This window comes from Mobula hypostoma, chromosome 12 (assembly GCF_963921235.1).
Source record: "Mobula hypostoma chromosome 12, sMobHyp1.1, whole genome shotgun sequence".
NCBI lineage: Eukaryota > Metazoa > Chordata > Chondrichthyes > Myliobatiformes > Myliobatidae > Mobula > Mobula hypostoma.
In genome coordinates, this window is record NC_086108.1 from 7,630,706 (window position 1) to 7,654,741 (window position 24,036).

General features: G+C 42.8%; 1 protein-coding gene across 2 annotated transcripts in view; it reads right to left on the reverse strand.

The window, feature by feature from the left end:
• sae1 (SUMO1 activating enzyme subunit 1) overlaps positions 1 to 24,036 on the reverse strand; it is a 231,684-nt gene that overhangs the window by 83,141 nt on the left and 124,507 nt on the right. For both annotated transcript variants that reach the window (XM_063063584.1, XM_063063586.1), the window contains exon 6: positions 2,403 to 2,505. In XM_063063584.1, coding sequence (XP_062919654.1) covers positions 2,403 to 2,505 — 103 coding nt within the window. The remainder of the gene's footprint in view (positions 1 to 2,402; positions 2,506 to 24,036) is intronic.

Below are 24,036 nucleotides of genomic sequence, written 5' to 3' on the forward strand. Positions count from 1 at the left end.
TGCCATGGACCCCTACCATTAACTGAAGGGTCCACCACCCCCAAGTTGGGAACTGCTGGTTTAGATCAGAATCAGGTTTAACAACACTGGCATGTGTTGTGAAATTTGTTAACTTTTTGGCAGCAGTACAATGCAATACATAATGATAGAAAAAAAACTATGAATTACAGAAAAAATATATATATTAAAATTAAGTAGTGCCAAAATAGAAATAAACAAAAGTAGTGAGGTAGTGTTCGTGGGTTCAATGTCCATTCAGAAATTGGATGGCAGAGGGGAAGACCATCTCAGTCGTTGAGTGTGGGGCTTCAGGCTTCTGTATTTCCTTCCTGATGGGTCCAGAGAGAACAAGGCATGACCTGGGTGATGGGGGTCCTTAATGATGGACAGCATTGTTTTAAGGCATCGCTCCTTGAAGATGCCCTGGATACTATGGAGGGCAGAGCTAATGATGGAGATGACTAAGTTTACAATTCTCTGCAGCTTACCAGACGGTAATGCAGCCAGTTAGAATGCTCTCCACTGCACATCTGCAGAAATCTGCAAGTGTTTTGGTGACATACCAAATCTCCTCAAACTTCTAATGAAATATAGCTGCCGGTGTGCCTTCTTTGTTGGGTTTGGGATAGATCCTCAGACATATTGACACTCAGGAACTTGAAATTTCTCTTGAAGTTTTGAAATATATTGCAGATTTAATTGTTTTATTTCATCACTGAGATTTGGCAATCACTTTTCTGTCTGATGAAACTGCTGACTCTTTCTGGTTGTTGGTGTGTCATATACAGAACTGATCTCCCACACCTAGCCCAAGGTTTTTCTGAGGCAAATTACGTCAGCCAATAATGGGAGATTATCATGAACAATGCCCCTGTCAAACTGATATTGCTACCACCCACCCAGATACTTTTCAAGCAATAGCCACTATATATAAATCACACATCCCACACTCAACCTTTGTGCCACATCAGTTAACAGTTTCTGCAGTAGCCTCATAAAACAGGTAGCTGCAAAAAACATGCCACAACCACTGGTTTGCTAGTATTGTTCAAAGGGCAGCATGCCAAAATCTTCTCACTGCCTCAGCAAAGTAGTCAGCATAATCAAAGGTCTCACTCCCCCTGGACGTTCTCTCTTCGACCCTCTTCTATCAGGCAGAAGACACAAAAGTCTAAAGCTTGTATCAGCAGGCTCAATGATACAGTCATAGGAAATTACAGCACAGAAATTCACTTTCAATAAATTACAGATCTGTGCTCCCAGATCCCTTTGTTCTACCTCACTCCTCAACATTCACTATGTAAGACCTACCCTAATTGGTCCTACTGCAGTGCAAAGTCTCGCACTTGTCTGTATTAAATTCCACCTGCCATTTTTCAACCCATTTTTCCAGCTGATCCAGATCACGCTGCAAGCCACGATAGTCTTTCTTGCTGTCCACTCCATCCTTAATCTTGGTGTCATCTGCAGACTTGCTGATCCAGTTAACCACATTATTGTGCCCTCTTCCAATACATAGAAGATACAAAAGTCTGAAGGCACGTACCACCAGGCTCAAAGAAATCTTCTACTCCTACCAAATAGCTCTCTAGTACAACAAATTGGCCTTTTAACATCACAATCTATCTCGTTATGATCTTGTATCTGATTGTCTATGTTAGGGTGTTTTTTTGGGTTCAGCACATATAGCAAATAATTTCAACGACCAACTTCAGCCACCAATCTTCAGATCTGAATAAAGACTGCAGATTAAATTGAAAATGCAGCTCTGAACGATGGGTTCCCTAAGAGCTACAGTTAATTGGAAGACAATGCTGATTTAAAATTCATTTGGGTGTCTGTCATGTGTGTACAAAGCAGAAGGTGCGAAGGCTGTGTGAAGTTCAAAGAAAGCACTATGGATGCATTACAAAAATATGGAATTGTCCTTTGAGCTTTAGCATATAAAATGTCATGTAATGTCGGGTCAAGCAGGCCTCTTCCTCCAAAAGGGTCTCAATATACTGCCTGCTGTGTCTCATTTTGTTGAACAAAGAGACTATTTAATACCTACCCGCTACTTCTCTACCGAGACTTTGTTCATGCGACAACAGACTACCTGCATTGCACTTTCTCTATAGCTGTTACACTTTATCCTGCGTTCTGTTATTATTTTACCTTATTCCACCCCAATGCACTGTGTAATGAATAGATCTGTATGCAAGACAAGCTTTACACTTTATCTTGGTCCATGTGACACTAACAAACCAATTCCAATATGAATTAAAAAAGGCACCACACGGGGTTAAGCGTCACACTATAAAGTACATGAAAGATTCAGACTACAGTGCTTGCATGCAACTCAGAAGGACTGGAAGTTTAAAAAATTATCCAGTTACATAGTGCAGAGGCTGTCCCTTTACCTTGAAGTAGGAAATAATCGCTTGGGGTTCGTTTCAGAGAGGAAGCTTTTTCGCTGCTCCAGTCCACTTCCAGAGCCTCTTTGAGGTGGCAAAAATTCACTGTCTGCACCAAGAAAAAGAAGGAAAGCAGAAATCAAACCCGGGAACACAATGAGACAAATTGCCATCTCCAAAGACAAAAGAGCAGAACAAGGCCATTTGGCCCATCGAGGCTGCTTTGCCATTCAAACATAGCTGATTCTTTTTGTACCCCTCCTCAGCCCCACTCGCCCGTCTTCTCCCTGTAACCTTTGACACCACATCCAGTCACGAACCTATCAAGCTCTGTCTTAAATACACCCAATGACCTGGCCTCCACAGCTGCCCGTGGGAATAAATTCCACAAATTCACCATGCTCTGGCTAAAGAAATTCTACTGCATCCCTGTTTTAAATGGACGCCCCTCTATCCTGAGGCTGTGCCCTCTTGTCCTAGACTCCCCCACCATTGGAAACATCCTTTTCACATCTACTTTGTCTAGGCCTTTCAACATTTGAAAGGTTTCAATGTGATTCCCGTTCATCCTTCTAAGTTCTCTAGTGAGCACAGACCCAGACCTATCAAATGTTCCTCATAGGAAAACCCTTTCATTCCTGGAAATATCCTTGTGAACTTCCTCTGAACACCCTCCAATGGCAGCACAACTTTTATGAGAGGAGGAGCCAAAATCTGTCACAATACTCAGGGTGAGGCCTCACCAGTGCCTTATAAAGTCTCAGCATCACATCCCTGTTCTCGTACTCTGGATCTCTTGAAATGAAAGCTAACATTGCATTTGCCTTCCTCACCACTGACTCTACCTGCAAGTTGACCTTTACAGTACCTATAAAAAAGTATTCAGCCCCCTTGAAAGTTTTCATGTTTTATTGTGGATTTAATTGTATTTAGTAGATGCACCTTTGGCAGCAACTACAGCCTTGTGTCTGTGTGGATACATCTCTACCAGCTTTGCACATCTGGACTCTGCAAAATTTTTCCCATTCTTCTTCACAAAACTACTCAAGCTCTGTCAGATTGCATGGGGATTGTGAGTGAACAACCCTTTTCAAGTCCAGCCACAAATTACCAATTGGATTGAGGTCTGGTCTCTGACTTAGCCACCCCAGGATATTAACATTGTTGTTTTTAAGCCAGTACTGTATAATTTTGGTTTTACACTTGGGGTCATTGTCTTGCTGGAAAACAAATCTTCTCCCAAGTAGTAGTTCTCTTGCAGACTGTATCAGGTTTTCCTCCAGGACCTCCCTGTATTTTATTGCATTCATTTTACCCTCTACCTTCACAAGTCTTCCAGCACCTTCTGCAGGGAAGCATCCCCACAGCATAATGCAGCCACCACCATGCTTCACGGTAGGGATAGGGTGTTTTTGAAGATGTGCAGTGTTTAGTCTGATGGCCAAAAAGTTCAATTTGGTTTCATCAGACCACAGAATCTTCTTCCAGCTGACTTCAGAGTCTCCCACATGCCGAGATGTGAGCTTTTTATCAATAGTAGGTTTCTCTTTGCCACTCTCCCATAAAGCTGCAACTGGTGAAGCATCTGGGTAACAGTTGTATGTGCAGTCTCTCCCATCTCAGCCACTGAAGCCTATAACTCCTCCAGAGTTGTCATAGGTCTCTTGGTGGCCTCCCTTACCAGTCCCCTTCTTGCACGGTCACTCAGTTTTTGAGGACAGCCTGCTCTAGGCAGATTTACAGCTGTGCCATATTCTTTCCGTTCCTTTATGATTGACTTAACTGTACTCCAGGGAATATTCAGTGACTTGGAAATTTCCTTGTATCCATCTCCTGGCTTGTGCATTTCAATAACCTTTTCATGGAGTTGCTTGGAGTGTTCCTTTGTCTTCATGGTGTAGTTTTTGCCAGGATACTGACTCACCAGCAGTTGGACCTTCCACATACAGGTGTATTTTTACTACAATCAATTGAAACACCTTGACTGCACACAAGTGATCTCCATTTAACTAATTATGTGTCTTCTGAAACCAATTGGCTGCATCAGTGATGATTTGATGTTTCATTTTAAAGACGGAGGGTGAATACTTATGCAATCAATTAATCATTGTTTTATATTTGTAATTAATTTAGATCGCTTTGTAGAGATCTGTTTTCACTTTGACATGAAAGTGTTTCTTTTTTTCCGTTGATCAGTGTCAAAAAAAGCCAAATTAAATCTACTGTGATTCAGTGTTGTAAAACAATACAACATGAAAGGCTCAATTTCCATCTTTAATATATTTATTTTTTTCCTTTCTGGGTTCTTTTGAAGACCCTGACCTGGAGTTACACGCTGACTTCGGTTCTTTGTGGGAATGGGACCCTCTCTCGGGGTTTCACAACTGGCTGTTGTTTGGCACGCCAAGGGGTTTGCCGAAGAGTCCGGCTCAGATTTGGAAGCCCAGGATCTCAGGGCTCTGGTGATGGGTGGATCGAAGGTTGGTGTCACAGCAGGAGACCCCTGTGTTGTCGGGGGAGTCGAAACATCTACAGCTGTGTGCCTGGAGACCCAAGATCTTTGGGCACAGAGCTCGAAAAAAGTGATGTAACAGACTTTTAACATCGTAAACCAACAAGTTGTTTGTTATGTCTCTCCGCTCACTGGGAAAACGGTGACACCTCCTTCTCCCTTATTAGGGAGGGAGAGAGAGAGAACCTGTGGTATGTCTCATACCAAGTGAAATGCAAAGTCTTTGGGGTTACTGCAAGTCTGTGTCTTTGCTATTGCTTTGCTCGCGCTTGAGTGCTCGGTGGTGGGTGCCAATGCTTATTTTTGCCATGGGGGGGAGGGGATTGTTGCTTGCAGCTGCTTATGCACAGGAGGAAGGGGAGCTGGGGGGGGACTTTGGGGTTCTAGCATTTAACTGGTGTTCATTCTTTGGGGGCACTTTGTTTTTGTGGATGGTTGTAAAGAAAAAGCATTTCAGGATGTATATTGCATTGGACCTTTGGACCTTTGAACTTTCAGGGTGAGGGGCTGAATATTTTTTATAGGCCACGTAGGTTGTTCTGCACAAAGACTCCCAAGTTTCTTTGCATTTCAGATTCTTGGATATTGTCTCTGTTTAGAAAATAGTCTGCACATTTACTTCTTCTACCAAAGTGCATGACCATGCATTTTCCAACATTGCGTTTCATTTGCCACTCTCTTGTCCTTTCTCCTAATCTGTCTAAGTCCTTCTGCAGCCTACCTGTTTCCTCAACATTATCTGCCCCCTCCATCAATCTTTGTATCATCTGCAAACTTGGCAACAAAGCCATCTATTCCATCATCTAAAGCATACAGCATAAAACAAAGCAGTCCCAACACCGACCTCTGTAGAACACCAACAGTCAGTGGCAGCCAACCAGAAAAGGATCCTTTCATTCCATCTCGCTGCCTCCTACCAATCAGCCAATGCTCTAACCATGCTGTAACTTTTCTGTAAAACCATGGGCTCTTAACTTGGTAAGCAGCCTCATGTGTGGCACCTTGTCAAAGGCGCCTGAAAGTGCAAATATACAACATCCACTGCATTCCCTTTATCTATCCTACTTGTAATCTTCCCTCAAAGAATTCCAACAAGTTCGTCAGGCAAGGTTTTCCCTTAAGGAAACCATGCTGACTTTGTCCAATCTTTTCCTGTGTCAGTAAGTACTCCATAACCTCATCCTTAGCAGTCGACTCCAACATCTTCCCAAACATGGAGTTCAGGCTAACTTGCTCTATAATTCCCTCTCTTGCCTTCCTCCTTTCTTAAAGAGTGGAGTGACATTTGTAATTTTTCAGTCTTCAGGCACTATGCCAGAGTCCAATGGTTTTTTTGAAAGATCATTAGTAATGCCTCTATAATCTTTCCTGCTACCTCTTTCAGAACCCGAGGATGCAGGTCATCTGGTCCAGGAACCTTATGTACCCTTAGATGTTTCAGCTTTTTGAACACCTTCTCCCTTGTAATAGTAACTACACTTACTTCTCTTCCCTCACACCTTTCAACATCTGGCACACTGCTTGTGTCTTCCACAGTGAAGACCGATGCAAAATACTCATTTATTTCATCTACCATCTCCTTGTCCCCTATTATTATTTCTCCAGTCTAATTTTCTAGTGGTCCTATAACCACTCTCATCTCTCTTTTATATTTGACATACTTGAAAAAGCTTTTACTAACCACTTGGACATTGTTTGCTAGCTTGCTTTCATATTTCATCTTGTCCCTCCTAATGACTCTTTTAGTTGCTCTCTGTAGGTTCTTAAAAGCTTCCCGATAATTTTTCTTTGTTGTATGCCCTCTCTTTTGCTTTTACATTAGTTTTGACTACCCTTGTCAGCCACAGTTGTACTATTTTGCCATTTGAGTATTTCTTTGTTTTTGGAATACATCTATCCTGCACGTTCCTCATTTTCCCCCAGAAACTCATGCCATTACTGCTCTGCTGTCATCCCTGCCAGCATTCCTTCTAATTTAATTTGGCCAACTCCTCTCTCATACCACTGTAATTTCCCTTACTCCACTGAAATACTGCTATGTCAGACTTTTCTTTCTCCGCCTCAAATTTCAAGTTGAACATCAATCCTATTGTGATCACTGTCACTTAAGGGTTCTCTCACCTTAAGCTCCCTAATCACCTCTGGTTCATTACATAACACCCAATCCAGTATAGCTGATCCCCTAGTAGGCTCAATGACAAACTGCTCTAAAAAGCCATCTCGTAGGCATTCAACAAACTCACTCTCTTGAGGTCCATTACCAACCTGCACGTTGAAATCTCCCATGACTATCATAATGTTGCCCCTACGACACGCCTTTTCTATTTCCTGTTGTAATCTGTAGTCCACATCCCAGCTACTGTTGGGAGACCTGTATATAACTGCCATCAGGGTCCTTTTACCCTTGCAGTTTCTTGACTCAACCCACAAAGATTCAACATCTTCCAATCCTATGTCTCATCTTCCTACTGATTTGATGCCATTCTTTACCAGCAGAGCCACACCACCCCCTCTGCCAACCTTCCCATTCCTCTGATATAAGGTGTAACCTTGGACATTCAGCTCCCAACTACAACCATCCTTCAGCCACGATTCAGTGATGGCCACAACATCATACCTGACAATCTGTAATAGTGCAACAAGATCATCCATCTTATTTCTTGTACTCTGTGCATTGAGATATAACACTTTTGAGTTAACCACATTTACTACCCTTTTTGACTCTGCATCCCTAATACATGGCTACTCATCCTGCTGGCTGCAATTTTGTCCTATCATTTGCCTGCCCTTCCTGACAGTCCGACTGCACGCTATCTTTGCTTTTTCACCATCCATCCATAAGTTATCTTTACAGTCCCCTTCAATATCTGGTCAGCACTCTTACCAGCGGTGTGCATCAAAGCACACAATCATGTCCGTGGGCTGAGGATTAACTGAGAATTATCAGAATCAGAATCAGATTTAAAATCACCGGCACACATCATGATATTTGTTAAGTTTGCAGCAGCACTACAAGGTAACACATAATAATAGAGAAAAACCTGTAAATTACAGTAAGTATATCTATTAAATAGTTAAATTGCTATCATGTTTGTTGTTGTGTGCTGGGGCAGCAGGCTGAGGGTAGCAGACACCAACAGATTCAACAAACTCATCCGTAAGGCCAGTGATGTTTTGGGGATGGAACTGGACTCTCTCACGGTGGTGTCTGAAAAGAGGATGCTGTCCAAGTTGCATGCCATCTTGGTCAATGTCTCCCATCCAGTACATAATGTACTGGTTGGGCACAGGAGTACACTCATTGCACCGAGATGCAACACAGAGTGTCATAGGAAGTCATTCCTGCCTGTGGCCATCAAATTTTACAACTCCTCCCTTGGAGGGTCAGACACCCTGAGCCAATAGGCTGGTCCTGGACTTATTTCCTGGCGTAATTTACATATTACTATTTAATTATTTATGGTTTTATTACTATTTAATTATTTATGGTGCAACTGTAAAGAAAACCAATTTCCCCCGGGATCAATAAAGTATGACTATGATTATGAATTAAATAAGTAGTGCAAAAATGGATTAAAAAGTAGCAAGGTAGTGCTCATGGGTTCAATGTCCATTCAGAAATTGGATGGCAGAGGGGAAGAAGCTGTTCCTGAATCGTTGAGTGTGTGCCTTCATGCTTCTGTACCTCCTTCCTGATGAGAAGAGCACATGTCCTGGATCCTCCTTCCTAGCGTGTCGCACCAGACAGTCAGCCATTCTTGTCTGGCGCGTAGTGTCAGGATTGGTCTCCTTTTGGATTAACCGGGTCACGATATGAACGTTCCTGGCTCGACCCTTGTTTTTTACGAGGCTAAGTGGCTAACCCAGCACGGATGGAAAGCGTGCCCGGGAGCTGGCCCGACTTGGACTCGAACTCAAACTCGGGAGCCTTCACTCCGAAGTCCGGCACTGATGCCACTGCGCTACCAACCGGCCAATGTCCTGGATGATGGGGGTTCTTAATGAGGGATACTGCCTTTTTGAGACACCACTCCTTAAAGATGTCCTTGATGCTATGAAGGCTAGTGCTCATGATGGGCTGATTAATTTTACAACTCTCTGCAGCTTACTTCGATCCTGTGCTGTTGCCATCCCCACACCAAGTGGTGATGCCGCCAGTTACTGAGGTTACAGAGAAAAACACATGATTTCTGATGCTACAGGTGTTTTTCTCTTATGTTTACTCTGCACTAATTAACACTGCAAAGCTGTTAAAATCTTGAATAGTGCAGAAGAGCCCAGGCCAGCTGCCAGCATAGACTCCTTGCTGAGAATTGAATAGAGCCAACCAGATAGGGGAAGTCAAGATAAACAGGCACATAAGCCCAGCACTTAAGGGCAATTATGAAGAAGGCACAGCACTTCCTTAGGGCTCAGCAGCGATTTGGCATGATATCTAAAACTTTGACAAACATCTATGGTTGTGTAACAGCGAGAATATTGACTGGTTGCATCTCAGCCTAATACTGAAACACTAAAGCAGGCTGCAGGCTGAGGGTAGCAAACACCAAAAGAATCAAACTCATTCGTAAGGCCAGTGATGTTGTGGGGATGGAACTGGACTCTCTGACGGTGGTGTCTGAAAAGAGGATGCTGTCCAAGTTGCATGCCATCTTGGACAATGTCTCCCATCCACTACATAATGTACTGGTTGGGCACAGGAGTACATTCAGCCAGAGACTCATTCCACCGAGATGCAGCACAGAGCGTCATAGGAAGTCATTCCTGCCTGTGGCCATCAAACTTTACAACTCCTCCCTTGGAGGGTCAGACACCCTGAGTCAATAGGCTGGTCCTGGACTTATTTCCTGGCATAAATTACATATTACTATTTAACTATTTATGGTTTTATTACTATTTATTATTTATGGTGCAATTGTAATGAAACCAATTTCCCCTGGGATCAATAAAGTATGACTATAACTACGACTATAAAGCCCTTGAAGGGAAAATCCTACAAAAAGTAGTAGATACAGTCCAGTCCATCGGGGCAAAGCCCTCCCTCCAACTGAGCACATCTATACGAAACGCTGTCACAGGAAAGCAGCACCCATCATCAGGGACACCTCCCCCACCCCCAACCACCATAGACATGCTCTCTTTCCTCTGCTGCCATCAGGAAGAAGGTACAGGAGCCTCAGGATCCTCACCACCAGGTTCAGGAACAGTTATTACCCCTCAACCATCTTGAACCATAGGGGATAACTTCATTCAACTTCACTTTCCCCCATCACTGAGATGATCTCACAACCAGTGGACTCACTTTCAAGGACTCTTCATCTCATGTTCTCAATATTTATTACTTATTTATTATTACTATTTATTCTTCTTGTAATTTGCACAGTTTGTTGTCTTCTGCACTCTGGTTGAGCATCCAAATTGGGCAGTCTTTCTTTGATTCTGTTATGGTTATTATTCTTTTTTTAAAATCTTTTTATTAGTTTTCAAGTTCACAAACATAATAGCAATAGTGATAGGAAGAGATTGGAATTACATTATTGCTAATAAACATATACAAGAGAAACTACAAATAGCACAAGTGTAATAAACTTCCAAACTCTTGATATAATTAATCATGAAGAGAAAAAAAATGAAAAGAAAAAAAATGGTTATTATTCTATGGATTTATTGAGTATGCCCACAAGAAAATGAATCTAAGGGTTGTGTATGTTGACATAAATGTACTTTGATAATAAAATTTACTTTGAACTTTGAATAGGTGAAGCTTTGCAAAATGTACTCCAAAAAAGCGAGGCAATGCAAACACCTAAGGAATTCTTTATACAATGAGGAGGCGGGAGGAGAAGATGGCAGCGCCATGCAGCGCGCGCGGCCGCTCCGAATGATATCGTATGTGTTAACTAGGGGTTGTGCACAATCCTGATTTGATGGAGACAGCCGTGAGAAGCACAGAGGAACACCTGGAGAAACTTCTGAAATGCCCGCTTCGCTGCCGCTGCTACTGCGCGATCGAGAATCTCTGGAGGGGAAGGCCCCAAATCCTCGGCTTTGCCTACTGCCTCATGCCGGAGCCGGCGTTGAGGCGCTCAGTGTCGGAGGCTCGGAGTTTTCAGACGGACTCGAGAGGTGGCTGTGGTCGGGTGCTTCCAGGGTGCTGCATCGGCAAGTTTGCAGCGCTGGAGGTTCATGGCAGGAAGAGTTTTTTTTCTTCCTTCTACCGTCTGCGTGAGATGATGGGACTTTCGAGAGACTTTGAGACTTTTTTTTTTACCGTACCCACGGTCTGTTCTTCATCAAATTACGGTATTGCTTTGCACTGTTGTAACTATCTGTTATAATTATGTGGTTTTTGTCAGTTTTTCAGTCGGTTTGTCTTGTGTTTCTGTGATATCATTCTGGAGGAACATTGTATCATTTCTTAATGCATGCATTACTAAATGGCAATAAAAGAGGACTGCGTGTCCTCATAATCTAATCTAATCACACAATCTCTGCTCTGTTTATAACCTTCATCTACAGCAAATAGGCTGCTCATTAGAAATGCTCCTGTAAAGGCAAGAAGCCTTTGAAAGTACTGAACAATTATTTCTCCATGTTTATTTCATTCCTCCACTTGCATAAGAAATTGTAGAGCTGGCAGGATTGGATCTGTATAACTTAAAATCAGTATCTGAGGCGGGATGGAGGTATATCTCAACCAAAAGAGGTGTAAGGGGCTCCTTCCCTCTGCTAGCCTGCAGGTCACCCTTGGGGAAGGTGTAGCACCTGCTTTGCCCCCGATCAGGGTCACATGAAGCCACGGGAGCAGGTAGTAGGTGGTGCGTATCACAAGTCCTGGTTATGATGCTATGCAGGCAAACTCTGAAATGAACCTCAGGGTAGTAGATAATGACATATATGAACTTTTGATAATAAATTTACTTTGAATTTTACTATATGGTATCAGTGATTTAAAGACAAGAGTTTTAAATTTATGGATTTTGGGATCCATAAGATGTCAACAGCAAGAATTGAGAGGTAAAGTGGGAGCAGAGAGCATGGAAAGAACTTGAATAATATACGGGCAGTATACTAGAGGGCAATCTTCTTCATTAGAAGTGTGCAGTTTGCAATGGACCATTTTAATAATTGATCATCATCATAGCTATAATCTTCTCTGTATGTGCTACAATGTTTGGTCTTAGCAATATTGATTAAGGAGGATTACCTCTGAATTTTCACAATCAGAATTTGGACAATCCCACAAATGCCAATTAGCTCCAGATAATCCAGCTCGATAATGAAGATCAGCCTAACTCATTTGTGTTAAATAGATTATGTCTCATGAAAACACCCTACAAAGTATTACTTGTCAATTGCTACACTAATACATTAGGAGTGATAAGACAGGAGTTCCTTAAGGTTGCTATAGCCAGGGGTGGTAATGGGGATAAGCTTCCACTACCTTTTCAATGTTCCCAATGGTGTACACCTAAAATAGCCTTTGACAACCAAGTCCAGCTCCTGGCCTTTACATATGGCTTAGCTACTAAGCCTGGCGGAACCATTTCTACTGACAGGTGAAGGGGCAAAGGTGGGTCATTGGTGCTTTAAAACCAGTCACTCTGGGCAGATGGGACTCATCAGCTGTAGCTCATGGTAGCTCATCTAGGAGAACTCTGATCTCAAATCTCTGCTGCCTTGCAGCTATAGCCACTCATGGGTAAGGCTTCGGGAGTAAATCCAGAGGGAGAAATCTGGAGCTGGAGTCCCTAAGGCAGTCCTACATTGAATTCAGTGCTGACTGGCAACTCCTGCGATGCTGCTGGTGCCAAACTGTATCATCTCTGCCGTTCCCTTGGATTTATAGATGGGTGGAGAGGGGGAACTTGTTACATGGGCAACAGCTTGCTCTCCATATCGTACTGCCCTGGCTTGCATATCTAGACAGCCAGGACACAATGTCCATGGTTAACCCTGACCAATGGAAGCCTCAGATAATACAGAAAATCAGAATGATGATAAGACAAGAAAACATGAATAAATAAAAAGTAGTCATAACTTGATACCATCAAGGTGGGAGCGGATGGTGAGTGGGTGTTCAGTACTGTCTACCAGCCTGTTGTTCCCTGCTGCCAGTAGAAAGTCCCTGCGTTTGAATGGTCTCTCGCTCAAGGCCACCAGGTGACTGTACTGGAGTCCTTAGTCTTGGGCAAGATTTAATTGACATGGTTTGGCCTCTACAGTTCACAATATGGTGTGTTTCTGGTCGCTCCTTTCGTTTGTTGCTATTTTGATTGGCCTGCAGATAATGAATGACATAACTCTAGATTGAACTGAACTGAATATGCTTGAACTTTTTTGATTTTTGTGTTTTATATTCAGTGTCTTTTGCTCCTATTTTTGCTGCTTGCACGGTTTATTTATTTGTGTGTGTGGGGGGGTGGTTTGATGATTTTCTTTGAACGGGTTCCATGTTTCTTGTTTGTTTTGTAGCTGTCAGCGGGAAGCAAGATCTCAAGAGTTGCATGCTGCATACAATCTTTGCTGAAGAGGCCTGTCATGGCTTCCATGACAGATGGCACAAATTTAATTAAATAAATTCTCCCCATTTTCTCATTTCTCCCCATCTCTGAAACATCCTGCAGTGTTCCGAGATCTCTGCCCTCCACCAAGTTTCTTTGTTACGCACACCTCAGTTTAATTCACTCTACTATCAACTGGAGGTCCTTCAATAGTGGCCCTAAGGTCTGGGATTCACCCCCTACTTCTCTCTCTTCTTTTCAAATACCCAATATCTTACGCTTTCACTAAGCTTTTAGTCACCTTTCCTGATATTTCTTATACCATTCCAGATCAACCTAGAATTTCATGACCAAAAATCTGAGGTGCAAAGGGACCTTACTTGGGAGCCCTTGTGCAGGATTTGCTAAAGGTTAATTTGCAGGTTGAGTCGGCAGTGAGGAAGGCAAATGTGATGTTAGCATTCATTTCGAGAAGGACTAGAATATAAAATAAGGGTGTAATGTTAAGGCTTTATAAGGCACTGGTGAGGCCACACGGAATATTGTGAGCAGTTTTGGGTCTCTTATACAGGAAGAGATGTGCTGACATTGGAGAGGATTCAAAGGAGGTTCACAAAAATGATTCTGGGCTTGAAAGGCATTCAATGGCTCTGGGCCTGTACTCACTGGAATTCAGAAGAATGAGGGGGATCTCATTCAAAATCCATCAAATGCTGAAAGACCTCAACAGAGTGCATGTGGAAAGGATGTTTCCTATGCTGGGGGAGACTAAGACCAGAGGACACAGCCTCAGAGTAAAGGGACGTCCATTTGTCATGGAGATGAGAAGGAATTTCTTTAGCCAGAGAGTAATGAATCTGTGGGATTCACACCCCTGGCTGACACCGCCCATGCTCAAGTGTAGAGAATCATATTCGCGGAGGGCCAGCAGAACTGAACTAACCTAGCATTTATGAGAGAAAGGTAACAACAACACTGGGTATCCTTCAGAAGGCTGCAGTCTATGAACATCTTAAATGTGCATTTATCCCTATACATTGTGAGTATAATGGTTATCTGATTTGCTTTGGGAATTTAAACTAGGTGATTGAGGGGAGACTTGATAGAGGTATACAAAATTATGAGGAGTCTGGATAGGATAAATGCAAACAGACTTTTTCCACTGAGGTTTGGTGGGACTACAACTAGAGGTTGTGGGTTAAGGCTGAAAGATGAAAAGTTTAAGGGGAACATGAGGGAAACTTCTTCACTCAGAGGGTATGAGCTGCCAGCGCAAGTGGCGCATGTGAGTTCGATTTCAGTAGTTAAGAGAAGTTTGGATAGGTATATGATTCGTGGGGGTATGGCAGGCTATGGTCCAGGAGCAACTCAATGGGGGTAGGCAGCTTAAATGGTTTGGCACAGACTAGATGGGCCAAAAGGCCTGTTTTTGTGCTGTACTTTTCTATGACTCTCTAACACTGTGGCATCTCCCTCTGCAGCGAAAAGAAAAACAAAGTGAAAAGGAAATACATAGCATTAATCTCAAGGCTATAATCTCATTGAGTCCTGAGCCCTCTTCGTACACAGAACGTTATTGGAACTCCTCAATAAAATTCCGCATTCTTGGAAAAGTTAGGTCTGACAAGGATATGGAAAACATGGGTACTCTAAAAGCTGATGTAGGTACAAAGGTAGACTAAGAGCAGAATTCTTTGGATTTAAAGTCAGCATTTGTGTTAAATAGGAAACCAAGGAGCCTGTAACCCAGTCTGAGCTCATATGGCTGTTGTGAGCTTTGCTGCTTGCTATTTAGGTCATCGTTTTAATCTCTCAATCAGATGTTGTGCTCTAACCATCACAGCGGGTCTATTATTATTCAACTCCAGAGTCCTTCAGCCTTCCATTTGAATCTTTGGACTTATTTTCTTAGGAATACAGCTTTAAAAGTTATTTAATGGCAATGTTTTGTATCTAAATCAATTTGCATCAGAAACAAGTCACAATGGAGTCAGTTCACTTCAGTACTCTCAAATACAATGGGCAGCCCAATCAGTTCTTTATTTCTCAGCATGCATTCATAGAAATAAGTACAATTATAAGGCAGGTGTTCCTTAAGGTTGTTATAGCTGTGGGTGGTAATGGGGACAAGCTCCCACTACCTATTAAATGTTCCCAATGACGTGTGCCTCAAATAGCCTCTGACAACCAAGACCAGCTCCTGGTCTTCACATGTGGCTTAGCTACTCAGCCTGGCAGAACAGTTTCTACTGACAGGAGAAGGGCAAAGGCAGGTTACTGCCTCCCGAAAACCAGTTGCTTTGGGCAGATAGGGCTCCTCAACGTGCCAATATTTACAAACCCCATTTCCAGAAAAGTTGGGATATTTTCCAAAATGCAATAAAAACAAAAAATCAGTGATATGTTAATTCACGTGAACCTTTATTTAACTGACAAAAGTACAAAGAAAAGATTTTCAATAGTTTTAGTGACCAACTTAATTGTATTTTGTAAACGTACACAAATTTAGAATTTGATGGCTGCAACACACTCAACAAAAGTTGGGACAGAGGCATGTTTACCATTGTGTTACATCACTTTTCCTTTTAATAACACTTCTTAAACGTTTTGGAACTGAGGATAATAATTGTAGTAGATTTGCAATTGGAAATTTTGTTCATTCTTGCTTAATATAAGACTTCAGCTGCTCAACAGTCCGTGGTCTCCGTTGTCTGATTTTCCTCTTCATGATGCGCCATACATTTTCAATAGGAGATAGATCTGGTCTGGCAGCAGGCCAGTCAAGCACACGCACTCTGTGTCTACAAAGCCACGCTGTTGTAGCCTGTGCAGAATGTGGTCTGGCATTGTCCTGCTGAAATAAGCATGGACGTCCCAGGAAGAGACGTCGCTTTGATGCCAACATATGTCTCTCTAAAATTCTAATAATACGCCTCAGAGTCAATGGTACCTTCACATACATGCAACTCATCCATGCCGTGGGCACTGATGCACCCCTATACCATCACAGATGCTGGCTTTTGCACCTTTCACTGATAACAATCTGGATGGTCGTTTTCATCTTTGGCACGGAGAACTCGACACCCGTTTTTTCCGAAAACTAGCTGAAATGTGGAATCATCTGACCACAGCACACGGTTCCACAGTCTTTCAGTCCATCTGAGATGAGCTCAGGCCCAGAGAACTCGCCGGCGTTTCTGCATAGAGTTGATGTATGGCTTCCTCCTTGCGTAATACAGTTTCAAGTTGCATTTCTGGATGCAGCGATGGACTGTGTTGAGTGACAATGGTTTTCCAAAGTACTCCCGAGCCCAGGTGGCTATAGTTGTCACAGTAGCATTTTCTGTGCACTTTTCAATCTTATTTTAACTCTGTCCCAACTTTTGTTGAGTGTGTTGCAGCCATCAAATTCTAAATTTGTGTATGTTTACAAAATACAATTAAGTTGGTCAGTAAATCTATTGAAAATCTTTTCTTTGTACTTTTGTCAGTTAAATAAAAGCTCATATCACAGATTTTTGTTTTTATTGCATTTTGGAAAATATCCCAACTGTTCTGGAAATGGGGTTTGTACAAAATTATATGTACAAGGAAACACAATAATAGCTCTGTACTTATTCTTGTCCAGAGTGTGTGAACTCCTGGCAGCCCCTATCTTTCCCTTTTACTGAGGGCAAAGAGATTTTTATTTGGCACTACAACATACCATCTTTAATTACCCACAAGGCTAACTTCAGACTACACATGAATCAGAATATGATGCACCCCACAATGAGTTACAGTCATATTACAAAATAAACAGAAGTATCTATCTTAATACAATAAACAAACAACATGTACACATCCCAATTACTACAGAAGACATTCAGCTCGACTTGTCCATGCAACTGTGTTGTCCAGTGAGCTAGTCCCATCGGGCTATAGACCTCTAAACCCCTCCTCCATATGCACTTATCTAGATCACTTTTGAATGTTGTTAATGTGCCCACTTCAGTCATTATTCCTGACAGCTCTATCCATTTTTCATGTGCAGAAGTTGCCTCTAATATCCCTTTTAAATCTCTTGTGTCTGATCTCTAACGCATATCTGACTCTTGGGTTAGTAAGTTTGCTCATGACACAAAGGTTGGAGGTGTTGTGGAGGTCTGTCAGAGGTTACAGTGGGACATTGACAGGATGCAAAACTGGGCTGAGAAGTGGCAGATGGAGTGCAACCCAGATAAGTGTGAGGTGGTTCATTTTGGTAGGTCAAATATGATGGCAGAATAGTCATAGTCATAGTATTAATGGTAAGACTCTTGGCAGTGTGGAGGATCAGAGGGATCTTGGGGTCCGAGTCCATAGGACGCTCAAAGCATCTGCGCAGGATGACTCTGTGGTTAAGAAGGCATACGGTACATTGGCTTCATCAATCGTGGGTTGAGTTTAAGAGCCAATAGGTAATGTTGCAGCTTAATAGGACCCTGGTCAGACCCCACTTGGAGTACTGTGCTCAGTTCTGGTCGCCTCACTACAGGAAGGATGTGGAAACCATAGAAAGGGTGCAGAGGAGATTTACAAGGATATTGCCCGGATTGGGGAGCATACCTTATGAAAACAGGTTGAGTGAACTCGGCCTTTTCTCCTTGGAGCGACGGAGGATGAGAGGTGACCTGATAGAGGTGTATAAGATAATGAGAGGCATTGATTTTGTGGATAGTCAGAGGCTTTTTCCCAGGGCTGAAATGGCTGCCACAAAAAGACACAGGTTTAAGGTGCTGGGGAGCAGGTACAGAGGAGATGTCAGGGGTAAGTTTTTTTTACGCAGAGTGGTGAGTACATGGAATGGGCTGCTGGCAATGGTGGTGGAGGTGGATATGACAGGGTCTTTTAAGAGACTTTTGGATAGGTACATGGAGCTTAGAAAAATAGAGGGCTATGGGTAAGCCTAGTAATTTCTAAGGTAGGGATATGTTCGGCACAACTTTCCTGGGCCGAAGGGCCTGTATTGTGCTGTAGGTTTTCTATGTTTCTTTTTAGTACCCCATTCCTATGTGCCTTCAATCTGGTCCCTGCCCATCATTATCCTATTACATACCCCTATATCAGGAGTTACCAACCTTTCTTAATCCATGGATCAATACCAATTGAGCAAGTAGTCAGTGGACTCCTGCTTTATACAAGTGATCCCTCAATCTCTTACGTTCTAAGGAATAAACACAACCTCTTCCCCACCCCTCCCCCCCGCCCCAGGCAAAGTCCAGTCAATATCCAGGTAAATCTTCTCTGCACACTCTCTCTCTCTCGCTCGCTCGCTCGCTCTAGTTTAATAACATTTTTCCCCAAAACAAGACAAGCAGAACTATATGCAATACTCAAAGTGTGGCCCCACCAACATCCCAAACTGCAGTACAACCTCTCAGAACCGATGAAGGCCAGCATGTTCTTAAATCCCCTAAGATTCTGTCACTAATCTATACACTTCTAACAGTTTACAATGCACAATTGAAATGCAACTAGCTTATTTTTTGGGGTGTGTGAGGAAGCCAGAGCACCCACACAGTTACAGGAGAAGATGCAAACCCCACACTAGGAGAAGCACAGGTTGGGATAGAACCTGAGTTGTTGGAGCCCTGAGGTAGCATCTCTGTGTATCATTCCTTCGCTGCCCATCGGACAACGCAGAACAGTGCATCATTGGAACAGTTCCCTCGACCCATGATGTTATGCTGAACTAATTAGACTAGTAGTTAAGTACCGAACTAAACTAATCCCTTCTGCCTACACAACATCAGTACCCCTCCATTCTCTCCCTACCTGAGAACCTCTATCAAACTTGTCTCCATAGGGCATTTCAGGTACCCACCACTCTGTTTTAAAAAGAATCCTTGCCCCATATCTAGGCTGGCCCACCATCCAGACCATGCTCTCTTCTCACTATTATCATCGAGCAGGTGGTATAGATACCTTAAGGTCCCAGACCACACTGGTATGGATAACATCTCTCACCTCAATGAGCCTTAGGTCCCACACCACCAGGTTCAGGAACAGTTATCACCCCACAACCATCAGGCTCCTGAACCAGTGTGGATAACTTCACTCACCACAATGAGCCTCAGGTCCCACACCACCAGGTTCAGGAACAGTTATTACCCCACAACCATCAGGCTCCTGAACCAGCGTGGATAACTTCACTCACCACAACTCTGAATTGATTTCACAATCTACAGGCTCATTTTACAAGGGTCTACAACTCATGTTCTCAGTATCATTTATTTATTTATCTATCTATCTATCATAATCATTAATTGTTTTTATTTGTATTTGCATAGTTTGTCTTCTTTTGCACCTTGGTCAATCTTTGTGTGTAGTTTTATACTGATTCTATTGTATTTCTTCATTCTACTGTGAATGCCTGCAGGACAATATCAGGGTAGTATTTGGTGACATGCACGTACTTTGATTACAGGACAATTTACAATGACCAACTAACCTACTAACTGGTACGTCTTTGAACTGTGGGAGGAAACCAGAGCACCTGGAGGAAATCCATGGGTTCATAGGGGAGAACGTACAAAACTACTTACAGGCAGCAGTGGGAATTTACTTTGAACTTTGAAGCCTACCAGGTTTTCTAACTTTAAAAGTTCAAAGTAAATTTATTATCAAAGTACATATATGTCACCATATACAACTCTGAATTCATTTTCTTGTGGGCATACTCAATAAATCCCGAACAGATTTAATACAGATACAGAACACAAAATGGATGTTCAACCAGTGTGTAAAAGACAACAATTCTGTGCAAATACAAAAAGGAAGAAATAATAATAATAAATAAGCAATAAATATTGAGAACATGAGATGAAAAGTCCTTGAAAATGAGTTAATAGCTTGTGGGAATATTTCAATGATGAGGTAAGTGAAGTTGAATGGTTATGCCCTTTGGTTCAGGAGCCTGATGGTGCAGGGGTAATAACTGTTCTTCAATCTGGTGGTGTAAGTCCTGAGACTCCTGTACCTTTTCCCTGATGGCAGCAGTGAGAAGAGAGCATGATCTGGGTGGTGGGGATCCCTGATGATGGATGTTGCTTTCTGGTGATAACGTTTTATCTCAATAGTGGGGAGGGCTTTATCTGTGACGGGCTGGGTCAAATTCAGGACCTTTTGTAGGATTTTCTGTTCAAGGGGATTGGTACTTCCATAACTGGCCATGATGCAGCCAGTCAATATACTCTCCATTACACATCTATAGAAGTCTGTCAAAGTTTTAGATGTCATGCCGAATCTTTCTAAGGAAGTAGAGGTGCTGCCGTGCTTCTTTTGTGATTGCATTTACGTGCAGGGCCTCTGAAATGATAACATCGAAGAATTTAAAGTTCCCTTTGATCTCCCAATGAGGATTGGCAAGTGGACCTCCAGTTTCTTCCGACAGCAGTACTTGGTCCTGCTGGCAGTGAGAAGAGGTTGTTGTGGCACTGCTCGGCCAGATTTGCCATCTCCCTCCCTCAAGCTGGTTCATCACCACCTTTGATTCGGCCTACCACAGCGGTGTTCTCAGTAAACTTCAATCTGGCATTGGAGCTGTGCTTAACCACACAGTCATAAGCAAGCAGAGCACTGCCTTGTGCTGATGGAGGTTACGGAGGAGATGTTGTTGCCAATCTGAACTGACAGGGATCTGCAAGTGAAGAAATCCAGAGTCCAATTCCACCTTCCTCACAGACCTCTGTTTTCCTTAATACCTTGCGTACTTGGTGATTCGACGTATGATTTATGCCCAATTTATCTGTGGCTAAGGCAGTCACGGGTAGATAGCCACTCAGAATGCAGCAACAAAGCCAAGGTGTTGTGCCTAAGCCCTCACCCTCCCATTTCCAAGAATTGCAAAACACTATAGAGCACTTGACGTTGCAGTGTTCGCCGAGCTTGGCAATAGGCTGCAGACGTTTCATCAGCAGTTGGGGTGACATTCCCAGTGCGTAGTTACTGGTGTTTCTCTCTGGGAGTGCTTGCATTTATATACGCTCCTGTTCGCTTGCCTCGGTCCTGACTGGCTACCCCTTCAGTTGACCTATTGGCTCGCGTTTCTTTGGCACTTATGTCTATTTCAACGTTTGCTTACAGAGTTATCAGAAGAGAACCACACTTCTAAAACATTTCATGCCTGCTCCAGAACCACCGCAGTGTCTGGTTAAAGTGGTGTCCTTCTCGGTCTTGAAGTACCGAGATCAGCGACAGTAGATCATGTCTTCAAACTGCCAGTTTACGTTCCCGTAAACAAGGTGAGAGTTTACCTCCTGTCTAGCCAACATGGTTCTTGTTGCTGTCTCCACAGGTGACCCTGTACACCACATTGCTTTTGTCAGTTGTCTTTACTGGTACCTTGGTTCTTGAGACAAGCTTTCTTAAAGTCACTACTGGCTTGTGAGTGATTGTGACGTCATGACGTTTGAGCAGTCAAGCTGTCATTTCTGAGATATCTTTCATATATAACCGTATAACAATTACAGCACGGAAACAGGCCATCTCAGCCCTTCTCTTCTGTGCTGAACTCTTACTCTCACCTAGTCCCACTGACCAGCACTCAGCCCATAACCCTCCATTCCTTTCCTGTCCATATAGCTGTCCAATTTAACTTTAAGCGACAACATATTCAAGCAGCTCAACCCAAGCTACCAATATTCATCACTGTCCTAAACTACAGAGCACTACTGATTGATGCCTTGAGGATATCACAGATACTCAGTGATTACAGTGAGGGATTCATTCTGGAACATGCCCAATAACTGCCATTGCACCTCAAAAGTAAACGAAACATTAAAAGACAAACTATATATGAGTCATGGAAAAATACTGCACAGAAATGAGCCCCTTGGCCCATATAGTCTGTGCCGAGCCATTTAAACTGCCTACTGGAGATCGAAAGAGAACTCAGCCAAGGTTGGAAGCACACAGGTGGTCAGTCAGCAACAGCAGGAACAATTATACCAGTGCCCAGAAACAGCAGGGTGAGCTGCCCATCGTCCAGTGGCACTCACACCTTTGGCGATGAAGTGCTTTGAGAGGCTGGTCATAGCTAGAATCAACTCCTGCCTTAGCAAGGACCTGGACCCACTACACTTTGCCTATCACCACAATAGGTCAATGGTGGACGCAATCTCCTTGGCCTTGGGTCACCTGCACAATGCAAGTACTTATGTCAGGATGCTGTTTATTGACTACAGCTCAGCATTCAACACCATCATTCCTACAGCCCTGATCGAAAAGCTACAGAATCTAGGACTCTGTACCTCCCTCTCCAACTAGATCCTCGGCTTCCTAACCGGAAAACCACAATCTGTGTGGAAGTAGCATCTCCACCTCGCTGACAATCAACACTGGCACACCTGAGGGATGTGTGCTTCGCCCACTGCTCTACTCTCTCTACACCCATGTCTGTGTGGCTAGGCATAGTTCAAATATCATCTATAAATTTGCTGATGATACAACCACTGTTGTCAGAATTGCAAGAGAGCGAGATACATCAGCTGGTTGAATAGTGTCGTAGGAATATCGTTGCACTCAACGTCAGTAAGACCAAAGAACAACTTGTGGACTTCAAAAAGGGTAAGATGAGGGAATATACACCGGTCCTCATTGAGGGATCAGAAGTGGAAAGAGTTCCTGGGTGTCAATATCTCTCAGGTACTATCCAGGGCCAAACATATCGATGCAGTTAGAAAGAAGCTACAATAGTGGCTATATTCTAACTGGCTGCATCATGCCTCTGGTACGGGGGGCGGGGGGTGGGGGGCTACTGCATGGGATCAAAATAAGCTACAGAGAGTTGTAAACTTAGTCAGCTCCTTCATGGGCACTCGTCTCCATGATACCTTCAAGCAGCAATGTCTCAAAACAATGGCGCCCATCATTAATGACCCCCATCACCCAGGTCATGCCTTGTTCTCATTGCTACCATCAGGGAGGAGGTACAGGAGCCTGAAGACACACACTCAATGATTCAGGAACAGCTTCTTCCCCTCTGCCATCAGATTTCTGAATGGACATTGAACCCACGACACTACCTCACTAGTTTTGAATTTTTATTTTGCACTACTTATTTAATTTAACTACTTTATATATATATATATATATATATATGTATTATATAATTCACGTTTTTCTCTATTATTATGTATTGCATTGTACTGCTGTCACAAGGGACAACAAACTTTATGACATATGCTTTATGACCAATGATATTAAACCTGATTTAGATTCTGAACTTCAGGAAGAGAAACAGTTAACGTTTCTGGTCCAGGAACCTTTTTCGGGGTGTAGACCTGTTTTTCTCTCTCTTTGCAGGTGCTGACTGACCTGCTGAGTGTTTCCAGTGTGTTCTATTTGTCATATCAAAAGCATTTTGTTGCTTGTGGGATATTGAGGTTGAGAAATGCAAAACATTTCTTATTATTTGCATTGATTTGAAATTAATTAAATAATCTGAATCAAATGACCAATCCAAAAGAAATATCGATCCGGAAGGAATCAGACCAGTTACTCTGTCATTCACTATCTGTTTACTTTTGATTAAAATGTTGAAGCAGCTGATTCAGATGACAGGCTCAATTGATTTGTACACAGAAAACTACACAGCAACGTT